Consider the following 10429-nt stretch of genomic DNA (forward strand, 5'->3'; position numbering starts at 1 on the left):
TCATATCTATGTCAACTTGCAAAATGCCACCATTGAAAAACAAGGAGGAAACAGAGAACAAGTCAGCCCATGTGAACCTTTGAGATTGACAGGCGAAAACTTTTAATTATAAAAAACTTAAAATGTACAAAAAAATATGACAGGTAACTTCATTTTAATCTACCAAGAAGGATTAGAGCCATATTGGGGAAAAAAAAAACAGAATAAATTTTAATTCGAGAGTGATTAAACTAATTAACGTACAGGGAAAAAGTAATAACATTAAGAGATCAGTGTAGCGTCAGCTATTTCTTCAGAAACTGTATTCTCTAGATATTTAATTGGTAGAAACTACACATAATCCTATAGGCCTCCACAGGTGCTTACATAGACAGAAAGCTATTTTCAGAGTAAAGAGTACTTTTATGATCTCGGCCTGCCAAAGGCCACAGCACGCATGCTTTTGTGTATGTGCTTAATGTCCTGACTGCTTCCTCTTTTCTTCAATGCTTTGTTGTTCCCCTTCACTCTTGTTAGTTCCTCTTCTTGCCATATTGTGCTTTGCTGAACCCTTGAGGCAGCTGTCACTTTTGTTAATAAAACTTAAACATTATTGTCCACTGCCAACTATTCACAAATCTAAGTAGGATATTTCTGTGTATCAGACATTGCATTGTGTACATAGATACCTTCTTGTTGGTAGTTTGAGGGTTGCTTTACGAATCTATAGGCTACTGTTTCACTGCTGTTGTTCACACATACCCTAAAATACCCAAATCATCCATTTAGAAATATACTCTTGATCAGTGGTTCTCAACAACAGGGGTCCAGGACCCCCAGGGATCCTTGAGGGAGTTTAAGGTGGTCCCCAGAAAAATGGGGATAGCTAATTTTCATTAGAAGTGAGTAAGAGTTACAAGATTGATTTTTCTAGTGATAGGTTCATGTCAGTTATGTCAATCAATCAATGCCTTGGTTTGAAATTGTGACGTTACTGACATGCGCAGACGCTAGATGCTACGAAATGACGAGGTCGCGCGCAGATGCGCCGGAGTGACGGTGCGACGGTTTATGTGAGCTGATAACACCTGTGGGACTTCGTGTTTATCCTTAATATCACACTAACCGCATTTTACAGACGTACTAATGAGTTTTATAATATACTTTTACCGACCTACCTTTGCTAGGTTTTAAAATGTCTCGTAGCAGCACAGAGGAGGTAGGTGACACCTCGGAGTGTGGACAAACATGGGGGGTGTCCCCAATGGACAAAAGCGGACTGAGCGAACCGACCTCGTACGGTCCCGCATCAACTTCCTCCGGCTCGTCCCACCACAGTTTAGATGAAGGCAGTACGGGCTCCAGCCACGGTCCATCACTCCCCCGTGTAGCCTCAGGTACTTTAAGCTAACGTTAGCATCTTGTACTTTAACCCTTCAACACCTGGAGCGTTCAGGGGCCTTTCACTAGCATTTACACCTCAGAAACCAGAGAAAATTGTTTTGATTTACTTCAGAAACGCTAGAAAAAACATGCCGAACATCTTAAAGTGTCCCGCAAACTGCAAAAAAAAGATACACACACACACATATATATTTCTACAATTTCATTTAGCAGACGCTTTTATCCAAAGCGATGTACAACACAAGCAAGAATTTAGACTTAAAGCAAGAATTTAGACTTAATATATATATATAATTTTTTCTTTTTTTTTTTTTTTTTAAAGAAAACTAGTTTACTAGAAAACTAGTCCAGCTTCTGTTCAGGTAATTTGCTTTTGACTTTTTCTTTTTTTTTTTTTTTTTTTTTTTTTTTACTAATTTCTTTTCTAATTTTTTGGGCCATTTATTTTTAAGTTTCAGGTCAAGCTCCTCCCTTGTTTTTGAAAGAAATCAAGCCCATTTGCTCAGGTATGAAAGAGTTAATAGCACCATGGCACAACAAAAATATCGGATCTGTATCAGCGATTAGCCAAACAAGTGATATATCAGCATATTGGATATTGGCAAAAAAAAATCCAGTATAGAACAGCCTAAGTCTGAATTTTGTTTTGCTAGTGGACCATAGAGGGTCAATAAGGCCACTTTGTTAAAAAAAAAAATCATGCCTGTTGTCAGGGTGCTGCAGAAATAATATGACAGACCCTCTCCTCTTATTTTGTCTTGACATAGGTCATTTCCCTCACAGCTTCAGGTTAGGGAGGACCACTTCATCACTGCTTGCATCTACCTCGGACAGCTCCATTCGCAGCAGTGGAGGAACACCAAGACTCAGGAGGACCCCTGGGTCTGCTGGGGCCGCTGGCAGCGGCCCCAGCAGACCCCACTGAGTGATTCCACTGGTACTCCCTGAATAAGCGGCTCTCAACTGGTCTTATCACGCAGTCAAGATTTCTAAGTCATTGGTTCAAGGTCCACACATTATATAGGACTGCATATTCAATTTTATTTCACAAAATGTAAATAACTTGCTGGCGTAGAACCCAGTGAAATAAAATATACTGTAAGAATAAACAGGGCATTTCAAAATAAAAGCTGCGGGCCTGAATTCCACTGTACTTCAAAATGAAGTGTGTTTTTTACACACTTGATATGAGTCCAAGGGTTCATTCAGAATGGACCAGCGACTTGTTTTTGGACAACGACTCACCAGTTGGGAAACACTGTCCTAGATAAAGTTTTAAATGTAAACATGGTTGAAGCTGTGTTTTGTATTCTGATTACTGTGCTTTTGCAGCAACAAGTTGTTCCTCTGCGACCACAACCTCTGGTGCGTCTGTGATTGTGGCCGTGGTTGAAGGGCGCGGTTTGGCCAGGGGAGAGATTGGCATGGCCAGCATCAACTTAAAATGTCCAGAGCTTATCCTCTCGCAGTTTGCAGACACTGGGACATATGCCAAGGTAACCCGTGCGTTATCAAACGCTATAACCTGCATGCTTTATTGGCTGTCAATCATTGCTACACTCAGCAGAGCATTCAAAATAGAGGAAACTCCTGTCTCACTCGTACGTTTACTCTTGTGAAGGTCATAACCAAGATTCACAATTTGGTGCCGCTGGAGATCCTGATGCCAGACACAGCGAGTGAGAAGGGGAAAGGGACAAAGCTGTTCAACCTCATCACAGAGAACTTCCCGGTACCAATAAAGATAGGTGTTACGAGTAAAACGCATAATTAATTCAAACAAGTACACACCTTTAACCCTTTCAAACCTGAGCAAATTGGCTTGATTTTTTTTTTAAGGCAAGAAAGTTAAAATAAAGAAAACAAGGAACTGACCTGGGAAAAGTACTTTAAAAATTCTAATGATTTTATAACCTTATTTCAAATATGTAACTATGACAATTATAAACACAAATTTTTCCCTGAGACATTTTTTCCCATAACCTTTTTTTAAAATATTTTTCTAAATCTACTAACTTCTTGCAAGTTGTGGATCATTTCTTAGCAAGTTGCTCATTGCCTGTTTTCCCATATTTTGGAAAAAATTGCACCAATTTGCCGAGAATTCAAAGGTTTAAATACTGATGATAGGCGTCTGAAAACAGCACAAGAAATATGATGTCGCTCCAGGTTTCAGCAAGTAGCACACTCACGCTCATTCACTCACTCACTCTTTGTTGGCACTACTTCAAACTGCGTATGAAGCGCTCCACCTATTAAGATGTTGTTCTTAACTGTTCGTGTAATATTTAATTTTTATGATGTTTTTGTCAGGGAGTAGCTTTCACTGCTGTCCAAAGGAAGTATTTTAATGAGAGGAAAGGCCTGGAGTACATTCAGCAGCTGTGTACTCCAGAATTTGGCACCGTCATCGTGGAAGTGCAAGCTAAGTACGCCACTGAGAACAATAATGTATAGAAGTAGATGCACAGTCACACTATTTTTTTAATTACCTAATGCCATGCTTTGTTCAGGTATTATTGCTTGGCAGCAGCAGCTGCTTTGCTGAAATATTTAGAGTTCATCCAGAACTCTGTCTACGCTGCCAAGTCTCTCAAAGTGAGCTTTAAAGGAAGTGAACAGACGGCAATGATTGACTCAGCATCTGCCTCCAACTTGGAGTTGGTGGTCAATAATAGAGACCACAGGTAAGACGGCAAGACTACATACATCTTTGTATATGTAGTGCTTGTATAATCGTACACAGCGGGGATGTCAAACATGCCGCCTCCGGACCAGAAGGGTCTATTCTGGCCTTCAGGGTGACTTTGCAAAGTGAAATTTCAAAGAAACCATCAGTACTAAAGACCAACTGATTATATCAACAACACACGCTTATATGAAACAAAAGAGGCAAACTAATATAGATAATTCCTGACATTGACTCATGCATTTGAGTTAAGGACATCTCTCACTACCTACAGACACAAAAAAAACATTTTATCCGTAAATTTAGAAATATTTCAAAGTAAAAGTCTCCCATTTCTATTTTAAAATGACTTGAAACTGGAGGCGCTATAAAAAAACAGCTTCATATTTTTTCATTTATGCAATGGTTTTAGTGGTCTGCCCCACTTGACATCAAATTGGACTGTATATGGGCCCCTGAACTAAAATGAGCTAGACATCCCTGGTGTACAGTGAGTGTTCAGTATCTGTGTCTCTGCTTATCTGTGTATAGGAGCAAGCACACTCTTTTAGGGGTTCTGAACCACACCAAAACACCTGGTGGTGCCAGAAGGTTGCGCTCCAATATTCTGGAGCCTCTGGTGGATGTGGACACCATCAACATACGCTTGGACAGCATACAAGAGCTGCTGCAGGACGAGGAGCTCTTCTTTGGCCTGAAGAACGGTCAGGAATAAACAAAAACAGCTTTCATTTTTACATTAAATATTGTGTATATTGTAGTTAAAAGTATGATGCAGTATTTGAGTGTTTACTGTTCTTTTGCACTCCTTAGCCATAGGTCATTTCCTTGACATTGACCAGCTGCTCTCTGTTCTTGTCCAAGTCCCAAAGCAGGAAACTGTACGTACAGTACTATCAGTTGTGCAAGATGATTTCATTGCAGTGGAATGTCTTGTCATAAAGTGAATTCATATGTTTGTTTTTTAAAGTGCTATAGGAACTAAATGCCCCAAATTGCATCCATGTGAAATATAAGTCCATTATTTTGTGCACTTATGAGTACTTTTGCTGTATTTCTACAGGTTCAGGTTGCTGAAGCAAAAATTACACACATCATTCAACTGAAACACACATTGGACCTGGTGCCAAGGTTAAGGGTCTGTGAAATTTATTTTGAATCATCCTACAGATTGATAGAATGACCAAAATAAGCTTTTTACTTCACAAAAGCATTGCACTAATTGTTATTTAGTTAGGATGCAAAGAGTAAATCCTCTGAGCGTTACACCTTCTGAACAGATGGTGTTGAAGAACTGCAACACAGCTCTGCTAAAGGCATACAGCACCTCGCTGGAAGATAACCGGTACTGAGCGCTGTGCTTTCAGATATGAATTTACTAATATGTGCTGCCTACTGACTCCTTCTGCTGTGTATATTTGTGTCTACCTCAGGTTTGACATGATTCTGGAGCAGATCAAGACAGTGATAAATGATGACACTACCTACCTGAAGGGGAGTCTGAACATGCGTACGCAGAAGTGTTATGCAGTCCGCCCCAACATCAACGTGTACCTTGACATTGCACGCAGAGTTTACACTGAGATAGTGGATGACATTGCAGGTGTGTGCTCTTCCTGTTTATATCTTTGGTTTACAGTGTTTGTATGTATAGTATTTATACAGCAGACGCTTATTTAGTGGTATCGTGTTGCATAGGGCTCGTGAACCAGATGGGGGAGAAATACGGTTTGCCGATACGCACCAGCTACAGCACAGCTCGTGGTTTCTTCATCCAGATGAAGCTTGAAGGAGTGTTTTTGCCTGAAGGGAAACTCCCCTCTGAGTTTATCAAGGTAGGACCACTGAGAGCTAACACACTAACTAAGAACAAAAAAAATGATAACCAAGGTGCTCATGGTCAAAAAAAACCTCACAATTTAATTTTCCAGCCCTGCAAAAGTCATGATATTAGTAAAAAATATTGACAGTATTGGAAAAGTCATGGATTTTTTGTGTGTAATGAAATTAGCTGTTATAATAATCTTCAATAATTTATGGAAGTGAAGTGCTGCCACGCCAGACGAAAAACGGATCAGTATCAGGTAATAAAGTGAAAAGTAAAATTTATTATACAATTCTGTTTGTGTTATACGTTGTGAATGGTCATTAAATGTTGTTAAGGGTCCTTGAAAAATCATGGAAACATTTTTGCCAATGAAAATGTGTGGGAACCTTAGAAAACTCAATACCAGATGTTAGTGAGGCAAGATATATTACCCTATGGAGAAAATACAATTTGAATATTTAGATAAACTCAAAAGCTGTGTTTTAATATCTGCTGCCACAGGTTACCAGGCACAAGAACAACTACAGCTTCACTATCGCTGACCTGGTGAAGATGAACGACCGCTGTGACGAGGCCCTGAGGGAAATCTTTCACATGTCTTATGTGTGAGGAGACCATGATCCTATGACTTACAAACATGCACAGTAATATGGGAGCGATGACTGGTTGCTCTGTATAATCAGAGAAACCCTGTGTCGGGTTCTCATGTAGAACAGGAAACAATAGGATACACATGGAAAAGCAGCTGAGGCACACCAAAAATACAAAAAAACAAAGAAGAAAGTATTAGAAATCCTTTATTGTAGAGGCTAAATCATCAAAAAAAGCCAACATGTTTCAGCCACTGCAGGTCTTTTTCAGGGCTTTAAAAGAAAATACACAATAATAGATCGAAGGACGTAATAACACTGTACTTCATATCCTGAGAACTAATAATTTGTGCATGGGCCATTCTCAAATTTCTCAGCTACAGTTAAGTGCTCATAGGATTAGTCGATTTTATCCGTCAAATTGTTTCTTTGGCACTCATCTAATTACACAGATGACTATGATCATGCAGATATGTGTTTAAAGCATATCTTTAAATGTTATTTGGATTCCAGAGATGTGACTATTATTTTACAGTAATGACTGATTTTTAATCCCCAGATAAAAAAGCCTCAGAATGATTTCTTCAGTGACATAGATCTAACAAGCAGTTAGTCAATTCACTCATTAAAAATGGGCACTGTAAGTTTATACATTTCTATAACTAAGTGTTTTCATCTCATTAGCAGCTGATTTTGATGAGTTTCATGTATTCTACCTTTTGTCCGCTAGAGGACGCTGTTTGTCAGCTATAATTTTGCCCCTTGCAGCATCTAACCTATCTCCATACAGGGTGATATGTCAACTGCTGAGCACCATCTACGAGCACATTCACTGCCTGTACAAGCTCTCTGATGCTGTGTCCATGCTGGACATGTTGCTGTCACTGGCCAACGCATGCACCATCTCTGACTATGGTGAGTGTGAGTCACTGCTGATATCCAATCTCAAGTCAGGCAAACTGTCACATTAGCCTTGAGGAAGTCTGATCTGTTGTCTGAGGGAGTGCTGTGTGCACACAAGGCAGCACCCAGCCAGCATCACACATGACAGCCAGAAACCGCTCCACTGAGCTGGCACCTCTGCTGGCCTCAGTTCTTTGTGTATGTGTGAGTGTGTGTGAGTGTGTGGGTTGTGGGCAGCACCAGCCCGATCAGGCACGTGGGTGGTGAGCACTGGCCCTCAGCTGTCTGAAAGTGTATCGCCATAGACATGTGCTGACTGCCTGCCCCCCTCTATCCCAGCCAGCTTGTACTCAGATTACCCTGGTTACATAAGTGTGCACTGGCGCGCTGTATTTACCAAGACAAATCTCCCCAGCAGAGGAGCTAGCTGGCTGTAACCACTGCACACACCTCCCTCAGAAATCAGCTTTAATATATTGTGACACACCTGTCAGTTAAACAACCAGCAATACTCAATTTCACGTTATAGATGAAACTATACCCCTAATCGCCAAATACAAATTCATAAAGTGTATCTGTTTTTAATGCGTTTTGATCACCCCATGAAAATGCATTAAAGAGAGTTATTATATAAACAAAACAACAACAAATCAAGCCATTTTTGACTGTTGCTTGTTTTTCTGCTGTGTCTGCCAGTGCGCCCAGAGTTCACAGACACACTGGCCATCAAGCAGGGTCGTCACCCCATTCTGGAGCGAATGGTTGGACAGCAGCCTGTATCGAACAATAGCTACATCTCTGAGGGCAGCAACTTTGTCATCATCACTGGGCCCAACATGAGCGGCAAATCCACCTACCTAAAACAGGTGGCGCTGTGTCAGATCATGGCTCAGATAGGTCAGCAGCACACCGCTCAGCCTCACATGAATTTGAAATGCAAAGCTCTGCAGCGCCAGGCTTTGATTTGTCTTGATTTTGCCCTTGCATTACAATTAATTCAGGCTCTTTTGTCCCTGCCGAGTACGCCTCATTTCGTGTTGCTGATCAGATTTTCACCAGAATTGGTGTGGATGATGATTTTGAGACAAACTCTTCCACCTTCATGTTGGAGATGAAGGAGGTATGTTTGTTTTATTTACCATTAGGGCTGCTCACATTCCTTAACTACACATACAAGGGAAAAAATCATTATGTTGTGATTAAGTGCATTTTTACTCCCCAAAGATCTCTTACATAATCCACAAAGTAAGTGACAGATCACTGATCATCATAGACGAGTTGGGGCGTGGTACCAGTGCTGAGGAGGGCATTGGCATCTGTCACTCAGTCTGTGAGTTCCTCCTAAGCCTGAAGGTAGAGTTTGCACGCATACTGTACAGACACTGCTTCCTCCTAAATGAAAACCAGATAAATCAGATTCCTGTGCTTTGTATTAGTAATTTAATGCCTTGTTGTTTGTTATGGTACACCTCTTAGCTCAACAGTAAAGTAGCTACGTCAGTACAGTTATAGCTTGTTTTCCAGTGATTTAATTATCAAGGTGTGTGCTGCTTTTCGGCTGTTTGCAGGCGTTCACCCTGTTCGCCACACACTTTCTCGAGCTGTGCCAACTGGAGTCGCTTTATCCCAACGTGGAGAACCAGCACATGGAGGTCCAGCACACACGCAGAGCTGACACTGGTGCAGAGAGTTTGGTGTATACGTACTTGCTGACTCGAGGATGCTCTGACGAAAGACACTATGGTACAGAGTCAGTGAAATCAATGCAGAATCCTGTTGAAACTGGTCTGGTGAAAATGGTTTCAGAGCATGTTTTTGCTTTTCTAGGTCTCAGAGCAGCAGAGGTGACTGCACTTCCTCCAAACATAATCCAAGAGGCAAAGATAATTGCCTCCAGAGTTAGCCAGCAGCTTTTGGTATGGCTCCTGAAGAACAGCTTTTTCCTTTTGCCTTACCATTTTTGGTGCCCCAACCTGTTCTGTGTGCCTTTTTATTTGCAGTACAGTTTAGCTTGTGTTTTCATAGTACATCCCATATTTGTGCAACGGTAAAACACTGTTAATTTTAGAAGAAACCAATATTTAACCCTGACAGAGTCAAATGCTGTGCCTCACATGATGGATAGCACAAGTATTTTTTGTATAAATAATTGTATTTTATATCAGTGAAGTGCTGAGTAAAGAGACAAAACCCATGATGTGGTTTTTGCTCTAGGCCAAGCATCACAGTGATCCAGAGACACAGAGGCAGAGAGCTGTGTACCACCTGGCCACCCGCCTCCTGCAGACTGCCAGGAACTCCAGACTGGACCCAGACAGCTTGCGTATGTATCTCAAGGGCCTGAAGAAGCAGTATGAGGCAGAGCTGCAGGCAGCAGGGCAGCCAGCGTCCATTGACACGGAGGAGGAGTGACTGATTGACCCTGACACAGTGATACACTCACAAAAATGAAAGATCAGTATCATTATGAGGAATATTGTGTTTAGGTTGACTTGTTTGATAATAAATTGTGTTCTTTGAATTCCAGTGGTCACATGTTTATTTTTTTGCTATTCTATAAAAAAATCCCACAAAATAATAATATTGTTCATTTTGAAAAAGTAATGTGAAATATTGTAGCAAAACATGCCTTAAATGCCTTTTTTTAAAGTATATTTATTTATAAGGACAGCTGTGTACGTTGAAATGACAGTGCTCTCATACCATTAGAAATTAAAATTAAAAATTAGGGACTGTTAGTTATTTATGGGAAGGTAAGGGGTGGTGCAAAGTGGGGGAGGTACCTTTTTTAAAAAAAATTTGGCTTAGGGAAGGGATGTTCTGCTTTATAATGTTGCAACTGCAAGTGGGTTTGAAAGGCATGTTTTCTTTAAAAATCCCCCAAATCACACAATTTATCATAGCCAGAAACTGTGAAATATGGCTGATTATAACAAAAGAAGTATCATGCATTTTCTCCCAGTCACTGATGGAGGCTCAAGAAAAAATATTTGTAGCTCCAGGGAAGATCATAATATTAAAAAAAAAAAAAGAAAA

The 10429-nt window shown here is 40.5% G+C and overlaps 1 protein-coding gene across 1 annotated transcript; it reads left to right on the top strand.

Moving 5' to 3' along the window:
• The first annotated feature begins 1014 nt into the window (after positions 1-1014).
• Positions 1015-9814, top strand: msh4 (mutS homolog 4). The gene is given in 21 exon segments (XM_042501206.1): positions 1015-1376; positions 2151-2285; positions 2288-2320; positions 2716-2879; positions 3005-3115; positions 3697-3812; positions 3897-4070; positions 4604-4776; positions 4886-4953; positions 5136-5210; positions 5353-5417; positions 5506-5675; positions 5771-5907; positions 6402-6505; positions 7281-7405; positions 8090-8290; positions 8395-8513; positions 8618-8746; positions 8962-9136; positions 9221-9309; positions 9608-9814. Coding segments are annotated over 21 exon segments (2763 nt in total). The 5' UTR covers positions 1015-1174; the 3' UTR covers positions 9806-9814.
• Positions 9815-10429: the final 615 nt, after the last annotated feature.

The sequence above is a fragment of the Plectropomus leopardus genome, chromosome 14 (genome assembly GCF_008729295.1).
Source record: "Plectropomus leopardus isolate mb chromosome 14, YSFRI_Pleo_2.0, whole genome shotgun sequence".
NCBI classification, from domain to species: domain Eukaryota; kingdom Metazoa; phylum Chordata; class Actinopteri; order Perciformes; family Serranidae; genus Plectropomus; species Plectropomus leopardus.